The sequence below is a fragment of the Haliaeetus albicilla genome, chromosome 2 (assembly GCF_947461875.1).
Source record: "Haliaeetus albicilla chromosome 2, bHalAlb1.1, whole genome shotgun sequence".
Lineage (NCBI taxonomy): Eukaryota > Metazoa > Chordata > Aves > Accipitriformes > Accipitridae > Haliaeetus > Haliaeetus albicilla.
Window position 1 is genome coordinate 58,036,073 of NC_091484.1, and position 24,519 is coordinate 58,060,591.

The 24,519-nt window shown below is 38.5% G+C and overlaps 1 protein-coding gene across 9 annotated transcripts in view; it reads right to left on the bottom strand.

The window, feature by feature from the left end:
* TRDMT1 (tRNA aspartic acid methyltransferase 1) overlaps positions 1 to 24,519 on the bottom strand; it is a 41,058-nt gene that overhangs the window by 5,866 nt on the left and 10,673 nt on the right. The window contains exons 1-10 of one of the 9 annotated variants that reach the window (XR_011323219.1): positions 23,003 to 23,239; positions 14,619 to 14,728; positions 13,503 to 13,579; positions 11,964 to 12,035; positions 8,083 to 8,148; positions 6,489 to 6,558; positions 5,487 to 5,591; positions 4,617 to 4,987; positions 4,326 to 4,481; positions 517 to 560 (exon numbers count right to left, since the gene is read on the bottom strand). Coding sequence is in view for 8 of the 9 variants with exons in the window: in XM_069776099.1 (XP_069632200.1) it covers positions 503 to 560; positions 4,617 to 4,987; positions 5,487 to 5,591; positions 6,489 to 6,558; positions 8,083 to 8,148; positions 11,964 to 12,035; positions 13,503 to 13,579; positions 14,619 to 14,728; positions 23,273 to 23,336 (993 nt within the window). In the remaining variant the exon portion in view is untranslated. Of the gene's footprint in view, positions 1 to 502; positions 561 to 4,325; positions 4,482 to 4,616; positions 4,988 to 5,486; positions 5,592 to 6,488; positions 6,559 to 8,082; positions 8,149 to 11,963; positions 12,036 to 13,502; positions 13,580 to 14,618; positions 14,729 to 23,002; positions 23,240 to 23,272; positions 23,425 to 24,519 lie in introns of those variants that run through there. The other 8 variants (XM_069776099.1, XM_069776110.1, XM_069776090.1 and 5 more) reach the window with 8 other exon arrangements.

Sequence of the window (24,519 nt, forward strand, 5' to 3'; positions counted from 1 at the left end):
AAATACCACTTTGTGGTGAACTTAGTATCAACAGCAGAACTTTTCAAAATACTATATCTTCCCAGATAAATAATACTTTTGAAATTCAAGCATGTTAAACATTTGACAATATTTACTGGATCATCTATGCACAAAAAATGGCACTAGATTCACAACACAGTACTGCAGTTTATCCACAGAATTAGTAATTTTTAATGTTTTCATGTACGCCTGTGAAACCTCTGTATGACACTACAGATAATAAAATAATAGCAACTCACATTCTCCACTCAGAAGCACACACATATAATTTTGATTTAAATAAACTGTTGTTTAGGAACATAAAGAAAATCAATTGGAAATTCAGTTGCCATAAAATGTAGTTTTAAAAGCTTTTTTCTTATAATATTCAGAATAACAAACCAGAAGACAGAAAAAAATTTAAAACAAATCTCGTATCAGTTTTAAAACAAGTCTCAAATTTTAAAATGTCATTCTTGTATGTTAGTCTCCACATTCTTACCTGTACATCTACTGCTGTCTGCAGAACTGAGCCTGTCCCTTCCACATAGTGTCCATACCTTAACAACAATAACAATCTTAAATTAATATTTTCATCGGACCTCCGTACTGACAACTGCAAAGATACAGGGAGGTTACTTAGGTTCCTTTGCCTTGATTAACAAATAGCATCCTGGACAGATAAAGCAAAAGGTCTTGTTATTAACAACGCTAACCCCTGGAGTGCAGTAGCTTCTGAACATGCTCCCTAGGGATGAGTCTGCAATCAACACACAAGGGTTTATCCACACTAATGCCTTATATAAGGCAACTAGGCAAATATACAAGGCCAAGGAATTCAAGCATAGCATCATCAGAAAGGGCCATCTACATCGCACAAACCAATTTTACATTAAGGCAAAACGTGTTAAAGGCCAAATGGTCCTAGGAGGTCAGATTGGTTCTCCATATTCAGAGGAGGACCATTAGTGTGAGCCTCCAGCTTTTATATCAGTCCATTAGAAACAAAGTGGTTCAGTCAGGTTTAACTTTTGGTTGCTTGTGGATTTTCCACAGGGGGAAGGGATAAAGGATGGCCAGGCATCCATGCAGAGCAGTAGAAGAAAGAAAGAAAAGAAGAAAGAAAGAAAAAATTAAATCCAACTACACAGTAAGCAAACTTACATTCTAAAACCATACAAAAGCTCTTTTGGATGCTTTGTGGTTGATTGCATAACAACATGTTTACCCTGTAGTCTCTTCCAGGCTATCATTTAAATATAATTATGGGCTTTCAGAAACATGATCTGCTCGTCTATGATGGTGTTTGAATGTCCTGAACAGAGAGAGACTGAAGCAAGTCAACAGATGGCTTTTGCACTGTGGAACAATTTCAGAAGATCCACTGCATTAGAGAGATGCAGTCTGCATCAATCATTAACAGATACTATTCTCTATTTTTATCTGCGCATCTGTAAAGACAATTATAAAGGTCTTTTGCTCTACTTGGGGCCCATTCTAAAGCAAGGCACTGGAACAATTTTTGTTTCAAGCCTTTCTAATTCCACAATGAATAAAGGAATACTGTCCCTTCAGCACAGACACAATGACCCAGCATGGCACAATCTTGAGAATTTCTTCTTCAGTTGGAAAAGCTTACGAGTAGTTCTGCCAATATCAGCGAGAGCAACACTCATTTGAAAATAAAGTGCTTGCAAATCTTCCTTAGGATCAGAACAAAAAGCCCTAAATACTGATGCAGATTAAAAACACATGGAATAGAACTGTGTTGTAAATACATCACCTTTAATTGGTTAGTTGCATTCTGAAAATTCCCCAATACCAAGTTTAACAATGTAACGCACATAACACTGAGGAATCCTGATCGTCATCTTATACAGCATCTGATCATATTTCAGATGAACATATCTGAGCCAACATAAATAAATGATGATAAATTTCAAAGTGGTATTTCACAGTTTTATTGGGGGAAAAGAATCTTTTAATAGGATCCATGTTATATAAAATACTCCAGTTTAAATAACTGGCACTAGAGTACAGAACTACCACCACCACCAAAATCTAGTTGGTGGAGAAGTGGTTTGGGGGCTGGGGAGCAGGTGGAGTGGGTTTTTAACACAAATGTGGGCAGACAGCCAGTGTTAGCTGGATTGTTATTAATTATTATTGCAGATGCTGACTACAGAAAAATTAACATTCCTACCTTAGACTCATAACATCATTAAAGATGGGAATTTTTGCCACAGTAAAAAATGATGCATTGATTTTCTGACATTTCATTACCAGTTATAATGAAAGAAGTTGGCTTAAGAAATTACAGTCTTCAATTTTCCTCTGACTCAAGACTCCCCCCCCACCCCTTTATTTCTGTAAGCTTTCGAAAAAACCTTTTAATTTCATATATATAATATATTATTTCTGGGTATATTGTGTCCTACATTATGACTAACAAAAAGGTAATTTCCACAACGCTAGACAGAGTTTCTGTAACTAATACTACACTATTTTAGAAGGTATTGCTTCTCTTGTCAATAGCTTATCAAGAATTTACAAATAAGTCCAGAACGATTATATCTAAAGAAGTAGTTTTCATTTGCTCTGCCCTCTAAAATGGACAATTTCCTCTCACAACTTCAGTCACCACAAATATACTCCTAGGAGAAACCATGGTGTTCGTAGTCTCAAGGAACTCAGCAATCATTTTCCAATTGCCTAGGAGTCCAAGGTCAGAAGGGAACACGGGATCATCTGCTGTCTCTGTCACACGTCACAGGCCATTAGATTTTGCCCTCTACTCCACCAAAGCCTTTCAGAAGACATACTGGTATGATGCAGGCAGAAAGGCAAAAAAACACTGATGAAATATCGGTGTTTGAGGTCCCTGAACTAGCAAAACCTGGAGAAGGCATATCTGGATTATCCTCAATACACAAACCTTGCTGGAAATACCTGAAAACCAATCAGAACCGAGGGAAATTTTTCTCCCAGTCTCAAAGCTGATGGTGAGTATGACTTCTAAGAAAGACACCAGACAGGCATCTCAGTGGAGGGATTCTCTGTACTACTTGGGAGTGCTGTTCTGCTCCATTCAGGGTTCTCTTTCCTAAATCTCATGCTTCAGAGAAACATAAAAACAGAACTCCTAGAACACGTACAGCAGAAATTTATTCTTGGCCTCAGAAAGTGACCTGGATGAAGCCTGAGATATAATTAAAATCCTTCTCTTAATGCAGAGCTGTAAATGATATGACCACATTGAGAACCATGTTGGAAACCTTCATTCCCAAAGGCTCTTAAAAAAGGGAACAAAGACAGTAAATCAGATTCCTATGTTTTGAGCCAAAAACTACCACAAATATCTGGCCTGGCTCCTTCCACATCAGCAGAAGGGCAACAGTCACGTTCCATGTCAGATTTCCCATCACTATCTATAAAGACTTCATATTAACTACTCAGGAGCCTCCTTCAGTGTGATTTTGATAAACATGACCACAAACTACCATGATGTATTCTAGTGAAACCACAAGTGGCCAATTTATTTTTGATGACACTGAAGGCATACATGACATACATAAGAGATTATTCTGGCCTAAGGTTATTTGACTCTTCTAGTTAAGAAACAGATTCCATGAGACGCCGACTCCCCCACAACTCAAAAGAGTGAGGGCATAAAAGGTGTATGTCAATGAGAGCTGGGGGAAGGGCTTTCCTGTTGCACAAATTTTGAACTTCTGAAATTCTTTCTCTTCTCAGCTTTCTTATTGTTAAAAAGTTAAAATCACAGAATCTGCAGGAACTCTGTCAATCTGGCAGTCTAACTTCTACTAATTAAAAAAAAAGTTATAATTAGCTTTGACTCATCAACTAAGTAATTTTTTTTAAACATTTCAAGAATTCCAAAGAAACAAACTAATTTGAAAAATTCACCAATATTATCATTTCCCACCAACTTCCAGGCTCCAGCTGCCATTTTCCAATACAAATGCATTCAGTGGAAAAGGTCCTGACTGGTTGTCTGCAGAGTTTCAGAACACTCACCAGCCTCTGGCAGTCAAACTTAAAATTGCAAGGTACGAATCAGAAAACTACCAGACAGAAAAGCACTGACGTTCTGCTCCATCAAATATGATTTGTAATGCAGCAGCCTAACTGGTTTTATGATATATGGCCAATCCACAGCTATTCTGACCTACACAGCTGAAAAATCCAAGAAATCAATAAATGTACAGTGAGACAGTTTTAATGAGGAATGGATCTGTCAAGCATGACACTTTGTAACTTCATTGCACAATATAAAGAAATTCGTTAATGAATCAGTACTATACCAGTCTACTGGAACCATATTTCCGCAGGGGTAATTAAGCTTCTGTGAAGGTCAACAACAAATGGCACTGTCTTTTGTGAATGCCTTTTTGGAGTGGGCACATGATGTTCTGCCAGACAGATTCTCATGCTGGCATTCCACTGGACCAGGAAGCATGCTATATAAGGAGATTTCTTTTCAGAGGCCTGGGTTTTTTTGATGAAACGGCTCTCGTTGTTTTTACAGGACACAAGCAAAAATACACTTAAAATTTCAGAACATGATTCAGCAAGACATTTTCTTTGCAACTTACCCTTTTGTAAAGCATGTGGATCTCCGACAGGTGGGTTTAACAATGTCTAACAAGAAAGCATAGCGCAATAAGGACTTCAGTGGTAAGAAATACTGACTCATTTCTTCATTTTCCTCTTCCAAGAAGTCTTTTAGCATTTGAATAGAAGAATCATTGTCCTGATCATGCTTCCTTTCCATTTCTTTTACTGTTTCAAGCTTAAAAAGAAAGGCCCCTTTTGGTAAACTCTTCTTGCTGCTGCAATCAGGACCAGTGTCTGGATCCAGATTCTTCTCTTCAGAAGACAAGAAAGAACTAGCTTCACCCACTTTGTCAATGACTTTGTCCTTGAATAAGTCTTCTAGATCCTGATCTGGAAATCTTGTCAATATCTAAAAACAAATTGTGAGAAAAAAAAATTAAAGAACTGCACTTGACAAACAATTTGATAGCCGACTCTGTAGTGAGTAAGAATTCCTTCAGAGATACTCAGAATAAAGCAAATAATCGTTTCATGTTGTTTTCATGAAGATTTCAAAAAAAGGTTGGCATCAAGATTTGCTGATCTACCAGCAATGATGTCAGAAACAACCACAAATAATTGCTTTCACAAAAAGACCTTTCCAAGGGTGTGAAAAAGGTAGCAGAATGAATTGTTTTCTAGCCCACTATCAGCCACTGTCTCCCAACTGTTTAAAGCCACCTAAGCCACTGGCATGCATCTCAGTTCTTAGAAAACTCAGTATTCAGGCTGAAAAAGAGACAGAATTTAACTTTTCTGTTGATATCATTTATCCCACTCTCCATTCATCAAAACACACCACTAAACTGAAAATTTAACCCTCAATCTTCATGAAACAAAACAAATTCAGTTAACACTAATAGACTCACCTGACCAGGAGCTTGAAAGGAAAATGGTTCTTGGTGAAGCTTTGCAATTAGAAAATATCGCAGCCTAGAATTGGGAATGCCAAGCTGTAAGCAAAATCCACAAGCCTTTAGTCCACGTGATAAAGAGAGAAAAAAGTGGTCTATAGCATCATACAAGTTACCTGCCTTTATATACAGCAATAGAACTATGAGACACTAATATATTTTGCAACTTCAGAGATATCAGTATTAATTGATAATACCTAAACACTTATAACTTCCATACCTAGGTATTTTCAACGAAATGAGCAGACAATTATTCTTTGTACCTCATGGTTTTGACCTTCTCTGTAAATGAACAAGTACATAAACAAACTTTTATGTGAGGTAAAAAGAAAAATTACATGCATCACAATTCCTTGGGACAGGTACTATCTGTTTTCTAGACAAAAGCAAAATGGTGTCTTCTTGCCTTTTTGAACAAACAATTATAAGTCATCTAACAATGAAACAAATGCACCACAACTGGTTTTCAAGCTACCCTCTATCAGCGTCTCTCAGGTATATACAGCACTTCACTGATTCCATTTAGTCTTGCACAATTCTGAAATCTCTCTCAACTCTTTTTTCAGTTGCCAGGGAAATATGCAAACAAAGCCCCTCCTCCCACAAACACAGTCACATTTTCTGTGCTGGGAAATTCACAGGCATCAGCACTTCTGAAGCAATGAGGCTCCTGCAGGGAAAACCACCTTCCTGGTCATGGTGTAAATCCATGCCTTCTTAAAAAATATCAAATGGTAGCAAAGCAATATGGGACTAGGATCTGAAGAATAACAGCAGTATGATTATGCCAGTATACTGGTAAGAAGTCAGAAGTCACGCGAGATGACTTCCTCATTCAAAAGTATCTTCAGCTCTGGGCACAACTCTCTTTTCTAATACAATAAATCATTTTCAAACGTTCTTGGGCTCAGTGCAGTCTGAACAGTTAAATAACATTAGAGCATTTTTAGTACTCACACAGGTTGGAGACAAGAGAAATTCTTGATATTTAAATCCACATGTTGCTAGCGTTCGCAGGAGTTCATTTCTGGCAGTAAAAAGAATAAAAAAGCAATTACTCCCTTCATATAACCTCTAGGCCCTTTTTTATCCTAAATAAAAACACGTTGAAAGCAAGACCTTAGGTACCAAGACATTCAGTGAAAGAACTGGACAGACAATTACAGTTATGAAGTCATCCATTTCTGAACTTGAGGAGACAACATATGCAGTTCAGTGTTACTGTAGCCAAAAACGACTACTACACATTCACAGGTCTCTCACACCTACTTCAGTGCAAACACCTTCAAAAAATATCCCATCACTAGGACAGTATTTATAGTGTGTCAAAAAGGAAAATAATCAGAGGGCAAGACATTCTCTTTATTGTGAATCATAAAACAGGAGATTAAAACCACTACAAATAGCTCACTACTTCCCTCTGTTCACATACATGGCATCAGCTAAGCCTCACAAAAGGGCTAACTCAAGGGATGACAAAAATTGGTAGCTTTGATAATAACAGTGAGGTAGGACTGTACTTTATAAACAGTGGAAAAAAAAAAATCACTGAAATGGAAATCTTCTTAAAAAGACTTGTGTCTTCTATTCCATGCAGACTGCAGTAGGCTGGAACTATACTAAAAGCATAAGCTGTGACCTGTACCTGGTACTGTATGTGACACTGCACCCTAAGTGTCATATGAGAAAGCAAGCATTCTGACTGGGGTGTTTTCTGAACTACAACTTGTTCCAAACACTGGCCAGCAAGGCATAGCCTAGGGAATTGCAGGATCTACAGCAGCAGCCTGCACCTTCAGCAAAGTATTCACGTGTTCAAAGAGGACTGCCGCACGCTTAACCAGTGAGCGCGCTGAACATGTCTCCCAGCTGCCTGCCATATTCATTAAGGAGCATGATGTGCAGGCTGGCTGCTCTCTTGGTGCTTTAAGGAATGCTATGGAAAGATCCTACTCTATTCCAGCAAGAAATGAGAAGGAAGACTGCAACCCCCTGTCTCCTGCTTTGCCCACAAGAGAGGAGAATGCTCCTGCTGTCACTAGGTAACCTTACCGACAACTTTCCTCTTCCACATTTCAAAGATTATAAACAGTCTTCATACTACATCTCTGGACCATTTGATGGCAACCCTGAATGACTGATCATCTACTATCACCAAAGGTACTGAAGAAAGCCCCTATACGGTACTGTGATCTTAACACAAGATACCACAAGCTCCTGTCATGGATAAAACCCCAAAACCTCTGAGTGCTATACCTATTGTTATTTTTCTTTGAAAATTAATATTGACTCTTTCCAAAGGACATGGCATTATCAAATGAAATCAATGGAGTCAACTTGTTAAAACATATTTTATCTGCTTAGAGAAATAAATAGTTATTTAACAAGGTCCTTTCACAACCTAAGATTTTCATTCCTAAACTAAACAGCTGCTAGCTGTTCCATCTCACTATTTTGTTAACTTAAATTCTAGGAAATAAAAATCCTGCTTTGCCCTTCTAAAGAAAAAGTCATTTATTAACAACTAAAACCTGCATAAATTAGACTTTACCTTGCAGAAGAGGATTCAAATCCTTTAACATTTTCTAAAAGTAGGTATTTTGGAAGCTTCTGGAGCCTACAAGGAAAAAAAAAAAAAAAAATCAACAAATCAGAGTAACAAGATGTAAACTACATTATATTCATCCACAGATTTGTTTAGTTACGAGAAAGATCAAAGTATTTCCACATCATGCTAGCTGTTAAAGTTTAGCATCCTTACAAAAATGTACCTCAACTTCCAAGGTTGCCTAGATCAAATCATTCCCAACTGAATTAAAAATGTGGACTGCTGGTAACTATAAAAAGCAACAAAACCTACTTATGTTCAGATGGACTGCTGTACCCCATGCATGTACTTCTGAAAATGCTTACCACTGTCATTTCCTAAAGCATAGTATTATTGAACAGATTGATTTATGTAATAGGAAGGATAATTGTCGGGGGAAAAAGATCACTATTTAGCCATGGAACAGAAAACTTTTATTTTAAAGTGCTTAAACCTGAAATCAGTGTCAAAATGTCACATCAACTTTAGCGGTAACACATCAGAACCAGTATTCATCTAATTGCTTTAAGAAATATGACACGTTTAGAGCTCAGACTACAGATACTCTTAATTTTCTATACTTAGCTTTTTCATTTTGAGGGGGGTGGGGGGGAGGGCAGGGGAAGGAGGTTCCTGAGGTTTAGCTAGATCAGTGCAGAGGTCTGGAAAAAGGCTCATTCCAAAAACAGCATATTAAATCTCTGGAGAAAGGAACATGCCCAAACTGTGCCAGGGACCATTCTAACAATTTAGATGCATAGATGATTCAGATTCAGGTCTCTGGGAACATTCCCTGGCACTGATTAATCCTCTAGTAAGGCTAATGTAGACATAGTGTGTCTGTCATACACTGGGATCTCAGAACAGCATATAGAAACAGGATACTAATGCCACCAGACAGCAGCACCATGCTTATTTAAGTCAGTAAGTGACTTTGGACTTCCACTGGTACAAATCACAGCAGAATTTGTTTTAGCATGTTCTTAACTACCATCAATTAAAGACATTCACATGAAGAACTAAAGAACTAAAGCATTTCACAAGCAATTGGAAAATGTACAAGATACTACATCAAATTTAAAAATACTAAAAATAACAGTAAAAAAAAAAAGTTACTGAACTGAAAAAAGCAGAGGCAGCTAAATTCCCTGCAAAGGAATGGAGAATACATCTGTTGGTATGTTTACCCACACTCAACATCATCATCACCTAGTATGAAACTTATTTTTAAGTAATGAATCCAGAGCATAGCCTAAAATACAAGAGCTCATAGAGGATCAACAGATCACAAGACAAGTAATCACTATACAAAGAGTATGTGTTAAGTACTTGGCAGGTATTAACATTACAAATGTGTCTGTAAAAGCAGTGCTTTGACGTCTTAGCATTAGATTTCCATGGGTTATGGCTTGGACAGGATAAACAGACAGTATCCGGACCATTTGGGTCAGACTTTGTTTGCTGGCTGGGTGCTCCAAGGATTTCCCAGGTCTTTCCAGATCTTGAAACTGGCCTTTCCTTATCTCTAATATTTGTCTTCCCAGGCTATCTTTGAGCCTCATTTCAGCGACACTTCATTATAAAAGGTTGAATATAAGGTAGGAACAGCCAAGGGATGAGAAATTATAGTTTCCATAAACTGAATGCATGCTGTACGAATTTAGAATGCAAAGTGATAATTCCTATATTAAGAATTTCCCTTTTTTGGGCTGAAATACTCCATGTTCAATGTCTGGCAAACATGTCATATCCAAAAAACACACAAACACTATCTCAGTAAAACATAAATCTATTGGAACTGAGAAACTCTGCAGAAGCCACCATCTTGAACATATTACAGACTGCTTACTAAGTGCTCCCTCAAGAAACAACCTGCCCAAGGGAGATAAGGGACATCAGCAGGGTCTCATGGGGTGTTGAGATAAAGTGCCACAGCCAAGCCCAGTTCCTTTGCATCGTCATGACGAAAAACATATGACCTACAGTGTCTGAAGTTTTGGTTTTGAGAAGGAAAAGCTTCTGCCCTTTATCCAGCTAAGCCCACAGCAACCAGGAAGCAACATTTCTATATGAATGCACAACAGTGTCCCAAAAGCAGCCAGCCTCTTAACTGTGTCTCAGTTTAATGGAAAGGAATACTGAGGTCAGGATTCCCTTAAAGATAAGTAAGGTACTATTATTCTGACAAATTATGAACTTACACTCTATCTGCCATTTTTAATTTATAATTTTGAAAGGTCAGTCTGGAGGACTGACTTACATTCCTTGTTCCAGAAAAGACATCCTTTGCAACTTTTGGAAACTCACATTATCTCCCTATTTTTGTGTCTCTGCTAGAAGCAGGGTACTAATAATAATCTTGCTTTTTACCTATTAATTGTCTAACTTACAAGGCTACAGAATCTCTATTGTGTTCTGTTTTGTGTTCTCTGCCACCGACTTCTTAGGTGATCCCAGCCAAGCCACTCAGCCCTTCTGTGCCTGTGTTCTCTATCTGCTCATGACAGGGGCAAAGAGGTAGTCCCATTTAATGGTGCTGGCTGCAAAGAAGTTGTTTCTGGAAGAAGGATGAAGACCCTTTTCTCCCAGTGTTAACAGCAGTTTGAAAGAAAGGCTGCTGTTGGTACCGGTTTCCTTCTGTGCAGAAAGCATTCATTAAAAAACCAAACCAAAACAAAAAAAAAACCCCAAAGACCCAACCAACCAAAAAAAACCAAACAAACAAACAAAAAAAAAGGACAGCCAAACCTCCCTTCATCCTCCTCCAATTCTGAGAGCAAGATTAACCAATGAAGGAACATGTAGAGAACAGTTGTCCCAGTCTCCAACAGAAGCAGGACTGCCAGAAACAGTAAGCATCTGGTGGACTGCAACTGATGCAAATTCTCAGGCTCATGCCAATTGGTGCCCAATGGACATCTCAATTCAGAAGCAGAGATTTCTGCTGGATAATCTCCCTAAGCAACTGCTTGCTCCACTTTCCCAGGAAGGGTTCTTAGTGCTATGCATCTCTTCCCCAAAAAGACTACAAGCATTACTTGGAGCAGATTTTAACTCTCTCAGTAAGAACAATTTAGGCAGCAAAACCCACTTTGTTTGGATTTACTGTTTCAAAATTTAAGGCATAAATAATACAAATAATTACAGCTATTTTATTAGGAACTGGGGTCTGACCATGCAAAAATGACACATCAACACAAAGACAATGCAGTGCTATTTGACTTCTTTAGTATTACTACTCAAAACAAGAGATTGTACTACAAACCAAAAATACACAATCTGCCCCAAGATATCTAGCAGCAGCACCAGGAAGACAGAATAGACACTTTAAGAAAGAATGGAAGGGGACGGAAGATGTATCATATTGTACAGTCAATAACATATTTAAACAAACTTTCAAATGTTACCTATTCAAAAGGTGACTAAATGTTGAATCAAAGCTTTTTTAACCTGGTATTTCAAACAATTTTCATGTTTCCACGATGCCCATTAGCAAATTATTATATTACCTACTCCCACTTCTACATAAAGTCAGTGCAAGTTTGACGTTGAACTGAAGATAACTCAATTTTTTTCATTTATGATACAGCCACAGTTTAAACAGACACACAATAAAAAGAAAACCAAACCATGAAAGCATATACAGTAACTATGAGATGATAATGGCATTACTAAAATACAAGTATTTCTAAGTTACATATGATCACATGAAAACGAACAAGTAATACAACACAATACTAGTAGTACCCCTGTAAAAAATCATAGATGACTTGTCCCGCTGAAATATAAAAGACCTACTTAGTTACAACAAAGGCGTAAGAACTGAGGTAGAAGTTCATTTATACCTTGGAAGAATATCAAGGATATAGAGAAAGCTCTTTGTCCGTGGATCAGATACATCACCTTGCAGGCCAAGTCTAAGAAAGAATAAACAAACAATTGTATATTACTTGGAGCAGTCTGACATTTGACTACATTTTTCTATAGAATGCTGACACTTTTTGCTTTGAGTTTCAAAAAGGGATTCTGCAAAAGCATTGTGTACAGACATAAGGACGTGCTCACAGAGGCAGTGTCCTAAGAAATGCTCTGAGGAATGATAGTTTGCCTCTGGAATCCATCAGCTCACAGCAAGGTTAAAATTGAAGCATTCAGTAATGAAATCCACTCCCTAGTCTGCAAAGCGTTTAGCATTCTGGTCTTGTCCAGCAAATGCCTTGAACATACTTGGCTCTGAAAGAACAAAAAAACCCCACTGGGTTCCCGGGAATAGCCTGCTATTTTACATTGAATATATTAAATTATTTCTATGAATTAAAGCCTCAGTGCTCACCATTTAGCAGGATTGAGCCCTACGCAAATAACTTTGTAACCAATTTTGCAACATTAAACTGGACAGCTCATGTAGGTTATAAAAATGATAACGATTCCAGGCCTGTGTTCCCCTAACTTATACTTGTATTAGCTCTTAAAAAAGAATAAAGCCTTGGTAGAAGAGCTTTAGTGTGTCTCTAAATTAATTAGTCATACACAGTTTTTTTCTTTTCACCGTATTATTGAAAAAAAAATTTTTTTTTTAAGGAATGATTGCTATATAAATCATAGATTTGCACAAATACATTTTTATAGACCAGCACCCTTCTAATCTTAGACCATTCAATAACATATACTTTCTCACACAAGCAGTTTCATCACCATCAACAGACTTTTTCATGAAGCTACTACTTTGCATAAGTACAGTTACTAGAATCTTACCTCCACTGGTCACTGCTGTCAAACGATATGAATTTGAAACTAATTGACAAATAACATCTCAGTAAATTCAGTTCTTAATCAGAAAGACATTTCTCTATATCATCCACAAAATCATTTCAAAGCCATTATCCTCCTAGTCTTGGCTAAAATAGAAACATTCCTCAGAATAAACTATTTGTGTGCGTGTGCAATTTTCAAAGTACAAACAAAACCAGATTACACTCTTAGTCTCAGGAAGAAGTGAGAAATTCCAAACCTCCTTCTTTTCCTGAGTTGCCTCAGGAAAAGATTAGATTGATATTTAAAGGGAAAGGAAGCACTCCTAAGCAGCAAAATCTTTGAATTTCACTACTGGAGGAACAATACAGTATGCAAAATAGGTGCTGTAAGAAGCTTACTTAAATTGAATTATAACATGTATTACAAGAAGTGTGATCACTTATTAAGATTGAAATTGCTACATTTCTTTCACTTCAGTAAATATCACGGTGAACAGAGCTACAACATTTTTGCTTAAGAAGAGAAAGATACACAGATGAACCACACATAGTGTCACTTTTGAGAACATTTCTCCTTTAACATTACATACTGTAATAACTGCACTTTTCTCCAAAGTGTGCTATATCTACCTTGTAAACGGCTGACAGGGAGGACTCATCAAAATCATATCAAAAGATAATCTGTCAAATTCTTTCAGTGTTATGCCCTGAATAAGGAAAAAAAAAAAGAATGTTGAGTGTTGTAAACTGTTTGAAAGTCATCTTTCAGACCAAACTACCCCTCTTACTTCCACTATATGCTTCACCTAGCAAAAAACTACCTAATCGCTCATTTGACCTCATAATTTCAATCTTTTCTACCTTGGCAAACCATACAATGCAAATATGCATTAATTGCTTTAAATACGAGTCAAAACCACTAATGACGTCAGCATCTATACATAATCGTGAGGTTTTTATCTACTCATTCTTTCAGAAAAGGCGTGTAGTTTGTTCTTTCAGCAGATCACATCAAAATACTGACTAGTTATTTCTCCCCATCCCTCCTCCAAATAAAGTATCCTTATTCAGATATTAAGTCTTTGTACATCAAAACTTTGTACTTAAGCTGGTGTCTTAAAGCAAATTCAGATTCTTTTACTGTCATGTTGTAAAACTGTAAAAGAAGATCAAGTATACTGTAATTTCTACCTAAATCCAGGCAAAACAACACACCTAGTTTGCCCCTCAATTATTAAAACAGAATCCAATTTTACCTAGTTGTTCTTCAAATAATTTGGAAAAAGGACAGAATCCCTGAAACATTTGATCTGTTGAGCCCACAAAAAAATGCCAGACTGTTCCATCCAGTATATTTTCTTGTGTTCTACTGAGATCAACTATAACTACAAAATGAAGGCATGACTCCAAGTAATTTAATTAAATTCTTTCAAAATACATGAAAATATTTTTTTAATCTAAAAATATTTTTTTGTCATTCCTTTATTGGTGGTAAGCATTCCTCTTGACATTCACATTACCTTTCTTGATGCAGCCGTCAAGACTTTCAGGAAAAGACTGCAGTGTGAGTATCCCTCTAACTTCAACAAGCAACCATAGCATAAGAAATCAAAGTTATTGTAAAACTGCTATATTCATAACAACATAAATTAAATCTTTTTGTTTCTCTTGTTACTAATAAGGACAGTAAAGACAACTTACTTCTACAAGTGCCAGACTAGAGTAAGAGAGACATTCATTACTCACCTCAATTGCCTTTGCCCATAATGGTGTGCTGGGAAAGTTGTGCTTATAAACTTCATTGGCAAGAGTGTTCACATCAACAGCAGCAACAACTTCTGCAGACGTGCAGCTCTCTAAAATCAAAAAAAGAATTTGAAAACTGTAGCTTCTCTTTACTACTCTTGGAAAAAATGCATTTGTTCAGTTGTGTCACAGCTATGCTCAAAAATAAAAGGGAAATTACATGATCAAACTTTGCTGTGTTGCCTTTAAAACTTTATATGAAAAATATACCATGTTTCTAATTGTATGGCCAGTACTTGCCTTCCTTATATATCCAAAAATGGAAGCTAATTGCACACAATTTGTGGAGTTACACATAAACTCCAAACAGGGCGCATCTCTACAACGTTCCCACCCACACTCAGCTGGTCTCTGTAGCCACCAAGTTCCTCAGCTATAGGAACACATCCTGAATCAACCTGCCGAGCCCCCCTGCCACTGCCTGAGCCTCTCCAGCCACTGACAACTTTCAGGAAATAAATGTGTTATTTTAGAAGTATACTACTACTCATTGTGAAAAACTGGTACCAATAAATATGTTTGAGGTATGTCTATTCTTGCAATAAATATTTAAGAAGTTGCCTGAAAAACATTTATGCTTATATTCCAATAAAACCTTGGGCCTTGAACACAGCTGCTGCCTCCTTTGAGTTCAAGGTCCCCAAAATACCAAATGCTTTGAAGGACAACATTTGGCAGCTCCTCTTCTCTTGATATCAAGGGAAGTACTTCTGGACACTTAGAGGTGTTATTGAAAAGAAGAGATCACAGTGTAACAAATCTACTGACAGCTAAATCCTGAAAAAAAATACACTTAAAAGAATGTAAATAAGCAATGGTTAATTTATAGAGTAATAGAATAATACGTTCTACAGAAGCCAAAGACATAAAAAGAACAGTGTTTAAACCACTGCTCATCACATCACACTATTTATTATTACTAACCACAATACCTTCACTGAGGCTTTGTATCCACGAAGATAGGCTGTGGTCACTGTTATAGCCACAGGCAGAAAACAGTGACCATACGTCCCAATATACACAACCAGTTTCAACCACCAGGAAATTTACATTATGATCACCATTACAAAGCCCCAGATGAAACAGGGGATTTAAAAAAAATCTTTTGTAAACCAAAAGAAACACGGCAAATAGCCACATGCCTTTGAGTAATCTCACAACATGCTCAAACAACACATTGACAAATGACTTTATGAGACATCTTATGAATTACTGCTAGTCAGCTAATTATTTACAGTTTGAGAGGATGAAAAACCAACTATGATATCCCCAGTGGATTTAATTTTGAGTGATGCAGTTATCACCCATCTACTATCTTTCAGGTTTTCAAAGCCATCTTAGTCAAAACTAAGATGAAAGAGAAATCTGGGTATTGGAAAGGCTGTAGCAAACATTTTAACAAAGGCCAGCCTGGTTCTCCTGGGTTTACTTGGTACACAGTAAGAACAGGAGTTTCACAAGAAAAAGATTTAGAGAGAGCTGCCCATTAAGGGTCAGCCTACAAATCATTATTTGCAGTTACTGTCTTGACATTTTGACCATCAATTGTAACTAAAGTATTTAATACAGGTGTATCCAGGAGGACAACAGAATGACTACACCTGAGATTACAGAACAGGTACGTTAACACTGACATCTAGCGTGAAAAGAACGTCACCTTAGCAGGCTGACTGTCCCAATTTACAAGCATATTCAAAACTCAACACTTTCATCTTCCTAAAACAAAGCTGTAACACCTAAGTAATAGGAACAAACTTCAAGTACTGTTTAAGAGAATGCTTTTCTCATTTATTCTTTCAGTTCTTAGAACATGTTGTCCTGACAAGCTGATGCTTAGGGTGAGTTCCAGGCACTCCAGAAGAAAAAAATAAAAACACTAAAAAAAATCAAGAACTCAAATTATTATCTAAATTAACATATACTTTAAAAATGACAATTGGAAAGGCAGGCAGTGTGCTTTCTCTCACAACTCATGATTCAGACACTCACCCGTTTTACTAACATCAATTCAATCTCTCCCCGCGTACATACACAAGAAAAGAAGTACTTGGGATTTGCATCAAGGGACTTCACAGGCCGAAATACTGAAATAGAGGACATAGCTAACAGTAATTTATTGAATCCCCCTGCGATACAATGTTCAGTCTAAATCAGAGATGTTAATCTGCATGGAAAAGGGACAGGAACTTTTCCTGAGCTATTCCACCCGACATCCTCTCTTCCCAATTCAAAGACCTGATAATTTTTTCAAAGCTTCTCCTCCTTTCACTCAAAAGCTGTGGCTCACTTGGGAGTTCCTGTTATAGAACAGACTCCCTCTAAAAGCTGATTAAGCGTATTTGTGTGGAAATACCCTGGAAACGCATGAAGGAACTCGAGCAGACAAGCAGATCTCACACATCCAACCTAACAAAGAAAAGCTTGTGTAAATTTCAAACAATGTGAAAATGAAACATTTTTAAAGAACTTCTCCTGAAATTTAAATAACTTTGATGTCAAACTGTGCTATTCCATTTTGCTATAGCAATTATATTTATTACTTGAAAATGACTGTAGCAATGTATCACAAAAAAGACAGAAAGCAGAATGTAAAAAAAAAAACCATAATCAAGACTGTATTTAACTATCCTCACTGACAAAAGGCACAAAAGCAACTCAGGAATATGAAAATGCCCCTGAATTGCTGACTTAGTGAGATGTTAAATCAACTCCCCAAAATATATAGAGGAACTTCAATACAGAAACAGACACAGCTCTGGAGAAATTTTTTTTTTGCCCCCGAAGAAGTACGTCCAATTTTCAAAAAACAGCCATTTAATAGAATTACAACTATGCAGAGAATAATTTCATTTTATGCAGACTAAAGAAAAATAATACACATTTTCTAAGTGAAACTAAGTAGCTGTTGGAATACTTGATTTGCAATACTCCTCGACACTACAGTTTTTGAACTGAGACTTCCAGTTTCTGAATGAGATGTTGTAGCTCAAAAGGAAGCCACAGACATGATGGGGAAATTACTGAGGGAGGTCTTATGGCTTATTTTTAGGCAGACTATAATACCCTCACTTGGCTGAAAGCAGGTGAACTCAGATTTAGGAATCCTATTAGGAAAGTACTGATTTTGCACTTGAGTCTTAAAACCTCTAGCATCCACACAGCAGAAACTCTTTAACTGTTATTTAAATTGCCTAAAGAGGCAGCAATCAAACTTTGGGTCCCTATTCTCTATTTTGTTGTACTCGCAATAGTCACTTGAGTGAAAGGGATGCTGCTGTAATGATTGGAAGGTGTGGCACATGAAACAAAGGAAGATGGGATGTGTGCAATAGCTTCTGATTTGGAAAAAACAAACCCAAAGCGTGTCATCTTCAAACACTGAAAATAAAGTTTCTGACATTACAATATCTGTCCTTTTCCTCTTCAGAATCGATTCCTTTGTCATGTGTTTCTAGCAGACCTAAAATTAACATAGATCTGTTTATATTCACCACTGTACTTTTGTAATAGAATCATCAATGTCAGCAAAGCACATGAAATACATGGTGTTACACCAAGGGCAGAGCCTGGCAGATCTCAGCATATTGGAAAATCAGAGCCAGAACAATTATCTATTCTAACAGGTATATGGAAACAGATGGAAAAGGGAAGATTAGTCACATGTTTTGTCAGTCCTGTTTCCTTTTAAAACAGAGAGCAAAGATTTAATTTAGGCGTCGTCAGCTCTTGGCTGAAATGATTAGGCTGAACTGTCCATGGCTACAGTCAACAGGACTATCAGTAAACTTGATACTTGCTTCCTGCAGGATACTTAGTAACTTTTTTCACTGCTCTACTTGTACAGGATTTGTTCATGTTCAGCCCTACAAACCATGCAAATTTACATTATAGCACAACTAGCACCATCCTGTGCTATGAAGAGCTATATTTTAGAGAAGCAATATATGAAAGTGAGTTTAGGTTTAAAAATTTGCTCAAACTGGCAATTTTTTTTTTTTTTGCATTGTGCTCAATCCTAAAGCTGCTTGCCAGTTTTGTCTCCTTTGCGTCTCCTCCTGAGATAGCTATGCCTAGTTTAATTACGCACACCAGTTTATTATGCTGTGCAATTCACACAGATAATCAAATAAAATGAATAAACAGAGATGACAGAGTACAAGAGACTCAAATTCTTAGTCTGTAAAATTGGAATATAACAATTGCAGAGGAGAAATATCACGAACTTTAGCGCTGCAAAAATCACTTTTTTTTTTTTTTAAACGTCCTTTCACTTTTCATGCACGAAGCCTTTTTTCAGTAACCTGGCAGATTACAAATGCTTGTGGCAGAGACCTGGAACCCATTTTTCATGGGAAAACTGCCTAAATTAATAAACCAGTTTAAGTTTGTTTTGGTTGGGAATGAGGAAGAGTAGGCTGTTTGTTTGATGGAAAGTTACTAAGGAAATGAATTTGTAGCCATAGATTTTCTAAAAATAAAACACTTTTTCATTGCAGAAACTCTGCACCTTATATATAAAGGAATACATTCACACACACACATATATATGAAATATCATAGGTTTAGACATACATGATCTAAACATCAATCTTTATAAATCTCACAAAGTTTGGAGCATAGGGCAGGAAGAAAGAAATGCACTCCCATCCCTTAGCTGCCTCAATCTTTCAAGAGTGTGAATATGAACAGACTTGCTGACTTCTGACCTTAATCAAGCTCAACTTTCTAAATCACATCTTTTTGCATGCCTTTGCTAAACTTAAAATACTATTATACAGCATTCAAAATCTAAAACTAGAAATTCTGCATATGCTGAATTATCTACAGCTAAAGAAACAACAGAGCTAGGCAATCCCCAAAATTTTTCTTTTTCAGTTTTGGACTGAAATCTAAATTCAGGAACAGCCTTCTTTTCACTGTCAAAAAGAACCTGATTCAACTATGTAACTATGTACTAATAACTTCTACGTACTGTTAATAGACAAACACTTATGAGAGAGTATAAACTTCTGTGAATTTATTAAAACTCCATTATTTCTTACTGTAGGCAAGGACAATCTCAAAACCAATTGCATACTACTTGGTGCCAAATGCATTCTACTTCTAATGACAGCTGCCAAAACAATGAGCATCTTCATCCAGTAACACCAAGTATATGCTATCCTAAAACTAAGTTTATGAAAGATGACAGCCAAAAAGGCTTCCAGGTAGAAAAGGCAGTGTCAGATTTCCTGGAAAATACCTATTTGCCAATTGAAAACATTGGCAATTTCACAGAAAAGTAGAAAGTTGGACCAGCTCTGCTAAACATAACTGGCCACAAAACTGGCTCCATAACACAGCCAGGAACCAACACTGAGCCAGAACTTGCCAGGACTGCAGAATCCCTTTTGTAGAACAAGTAGCTTTCCTGGGGTGCTGCCACTGAAGTATTTCATGCTCTCTCTCTCTTCTACATGTTTCTATTATTTTTCTTGGCTGTATAGATCCACTAGAAACCATACCAAGAAAATAAAGTATTATACGTAATCTTCATCTCTCATGTATCTGGTTTATGAAAGCACTGGCAAAATGGAAGGCTTGCTTTCAAGCTTCATATTTATACAGAAGAAAAACCTTCTAATATTTCTGTACTTGATTTAAATGGAAGATGCCAATCTGCCACTTGCTAAATGATATCCAAAAAACTGTATCAGAAACATTTTCAAATAACATGGTTTCATGTACACATATAGGCCTAAAACATATATGAAACCCTGTTATTATATACAAAAAGTACTTACAGAGGAACATTCACTTTTTTGTTTGATTTCCACATAAAAGCAAACACTTAAATCCCCCTTGACTTTACTTTGTTCCTTTATAAATTGTATAAGAAAACTGAATCCAGATGTCTAAGAGACTTAAAAAGAGAAAACAGCAGAAAGGACCAAAATGCCTGACTGTCAGTATTCCTGAGTGTAATTCAATTCATCAAAACCAGTTTTATATAATGGCCTGTCATTAAATAGTCAATTCAGTGCAAATTGCACAGAACCGTTTTTCTTCAAATTGCCTCACTATTAGTTTTAACAACACTCAAACCAAGATTTTCATCTAGAAGTATACGGTTTGGACTTTTTCGAAGAGAACACAACGCCTATGGGCCGAGTTCTCATATGCTTCCCAGAAAAATAAGCACTGAGATTTGAAAAAAAGTTAAACCAACTGTAATGCAAATAGCATTGTATCTATACGCCTTGCAAATTTCAATTGGTATTTAACAATTTAATACTATCTAGGGTAATTTATACAGATAATTTAAGTCTCCTCTTATACACAGTCCCTTCATCTGCTTAGGCTGGTATGACTACAAAAGAATCTGTGTCTCACTTCATACTCGGTAGAATTTCTTCAGTCAAATATAACCCAGAATAACAGAAATTACAACATGTACTGACACTGATGAAGTTGTTCAGCAAGTTCAGAAACAGTGAGCTTGGCAAAAAATATACCTTTTCAGGAAAAAATACAAGGGGTTTGGTTAATTCCTTCACCCTCCAAACTACACAAGATATAAATGTGATATATGCTCTCAAGCCTTCATATGCACAGTAACTATCTACTGGATACAGCATTCTGTTTACAGTATTCTGATAACCTTCTAAGGCTGCATTCCCAATACTCCCATTCTTTTAAGTGTTTTGTTGTGTTGTAAAGGACACTTTCTTAGTTAGCCATCCATAGGCTATCACATCTGGCATTACAATTTATTAACTATTGCAGAACACTACCAAACATTCACAAGACACCTATTATTATGTTAAGAACAGAGTTAGATAACATTCAGTAAAGATTTGTTACATATATACACACAGTAACACATGACAAATGGCTGAGTGAAGGACCATGGTGTAGGCTAAGTTTCAGGAACCAATCCACTTTCTATGGAAATATGGAAATTGTCTGTAACATGTAGATAGTTCCCCATCACTTCACAAACCAGACTACTAGAAAAGTAGAGTATTACTATTACAGCTATATACACAACATACAATGTCTAACACTCTCTCTTCATTCCACAAAGACTCCAAAATCTGCACTTCCATACAAAGATATATTTTGTTCTTAATAATCTAAGGATGTCTCTGGAAATAAGGAAAATGCATCCCTACAACAGGCAGGCAGGATTATTTACAGTAACGATGTAGGTACATATTTCGGTATGTCATGTATTTTTACATATTATATATATGTAAAACATATACACATTCAGGTAGAAATTAGAAAAAATGTTGCACTGCCAACTATGAGTATGTTTTAAGTCAATGAACAACACTAAATGGATTCTACTCTGTAAGCATAACCTTTTAATATTACTCAGCTCACTGGAAAACTAACAAGATAAGTTTTCACCTGATTTTTTAATGAAAATGCTCTCTGTTGTAAATAGAAGGGCTGCTAATGCTTATGAAGGGTGAAGTATTTGAAGGATTGTAGGTACAATTAAAATTATTATGGTGATTCTCTTAAATTACACATTTTTTTGTTGAAGCCTGTACTTCGAAGTAACAAGGCCCAAGGTACTTTACAAAGGAGATCAATAAAACTAGCTCAATTATTTATTTGGGGAAGCCAAGTCACAGAGTCTACAGAACTTGCTGAAGGTCACCCAGGCCATGCTTTAATACAGCAAATTCAGCTCCAGAGTTCCTTGTAGATCAAAAGCTAACCAGGGCACATGGTCTAGCATGAATTCTCTATACCAGTTTTCATATTTAGGAAATGCTATACCAGTCTCATATATGGATCATGTATCAGCTATTCACCTAACTATGCGCCATGAAAACCCAGTCTGCGTGCACGCCTATCGGATACCCTGGCTAATTTGCCCGAGTATCATCCTGTGCGTCTGCATGATCCCGATCCCATCCGCAGCAGTGGTTTGTCAGTACAAGACAGAGCACGTATTAACAAAGACAAAATCCCAGCCTTCCCGGGAGCAGCTGCCCAGGCTGAAGCAGGACCACGGATCCATAATTTCCATCCTAGCGTGCTCCAGGGTACCTGGTGCCACCCAGCAGGCCGCGAATTCTTTCGGGCACTGCTCAGTTTACAGCCACAGGCCCCCAGTGCAAACATACTGCTAGCCAAAACTCAGCTGCCAATGCCCAGTGCTGCCAATCACTCCCAGGCAGTCCCTGACAGCAGGCCCATGAGACAGCCACCTCCCGCGGCTCCCTTTAACACCAACCCCGCCGCTATAAGGTCACTTCCCTGTCACCGCACCGCGGCAGACTGCGTGTCCGGGACTTGGGATGAGGGGACCCCCTCCCACCCCGTACCTTCCTTCCACACGGTGCTTGTGCAAGATGGGGGGGAGCGGCGCGACACGCCCGGCCGGGGAAGGGGCTGTGGGAAGAGAGGGGCCATCTTAACCCGCCCCATCGAGAAGATGGCGCCCTCCACAGCCTCCCCTCAGGGGTCGGGGTCCCACCAAGAAGATGGCGCCCTAGGAGGTGGGGTTGGGCGAGGAGGCGGGCGGGCGCACGGCGGAGCTGCGGCGGCAGCGAGCACCGAGGGACGCGCTGGCGGCGGCGGCTGCTCGCCGGTACCTTTCAGGGCCTGGTGCATCCCCCCGATGCCACTGTAAAGCTCCAGCACCCGCAGCGGCGCCATTTTCCGGCGTCCGGCGCAGCACTCCCGGCGGCCTCCCCGAGCGCCGCCCGCCCGTTCCGCCGCTCTTTCGTTCCCACCTGCGCGCCGCCCGCCCTCCGCCCTCCTCCCTAGCGCCCGCAGCTCCCTGCACAGCCCCGGAGCAGCGGCTCAATTTGGCGTTGCTAATTGCTCATTAAACCCCAAAGCGGGCTTAGGGCCTGGAGGACGAAGCCACCCGCTGGCATGACTGGTTCTGCTGCCCCTGAGGCCGACGTGGGGCCAAAGGCAGACGTGGGGCTGATACTGGCTGGCAGCTCTGCACCCTCCCGGGAGTGGGGGCTCAGGAGAAGGCCCTTCTCCCGGCCATCAGTCCCTGCGGTCAACGTCTCCTCACAGAGGCAGCAACGAAATCCCCAACTCCATCGCCCTTCCTCAGGCCCTGCTGTGCCACCGCAGGGTGTCCAGCGCTTGCCGGGGGGGTGGAGGCCAAGCCTGGCCCTTAGTGTCAGGGCAGCAGGGAAGGGCAGGCTGGAGGCCGAAATTAGTTTGGGTGGCTTGCACCTGGCCAGGGCACAGGGAGAGAAGAGGGATGCAGGGCGGCAAAAGGGGCTTATCCCTGTGCGGGGGTGCGCGTGCTGGCCTGCTGTCTGGCTGGGCAGCTGATGCGAATGGCCCTCAACAGTTTTATGAGCCTAAGCATTTCATGATTTCAGCGTGTAGTGATGTTTTTGAGAAGTCATTTCAAAGCCTGCACCACTGGTGGAACAGGAAGGAAGGAAATAACTGATGAAACTGTTCTAATTTGCCCCAACACTACGAAATTGCTGTTGCTAAATTGAAGAGGCAACTTAAAGACATTGTTGCCCATGAAAAGTAGTTTGTTTTCAAAACAAAAGCTAGACAGACACTATAATGTGGGTTACCCACCATATACAAGTAGACGCTCACCTATGCCTCAGTTTGCAGATTTAGATTGTAAAGTGAAGATGAAACATTAAAAAAAAAAACCAAAAAAAACCCTCAGCATGTTTCTCTAATAATTTCTTGAGTTAATCATATTTTTGTGGAGCCTCTTAGAAACCTGGCAAAAACAAGGTAGATTTGAGGAATATTTATTTTTCCTTAGAAGCTGCCTCATACAGCCTGTCATAGCTCCTACCTCTTGCCTTTCAGTGGGGGAAGAATTTTTAGCTGAAACTGAAGG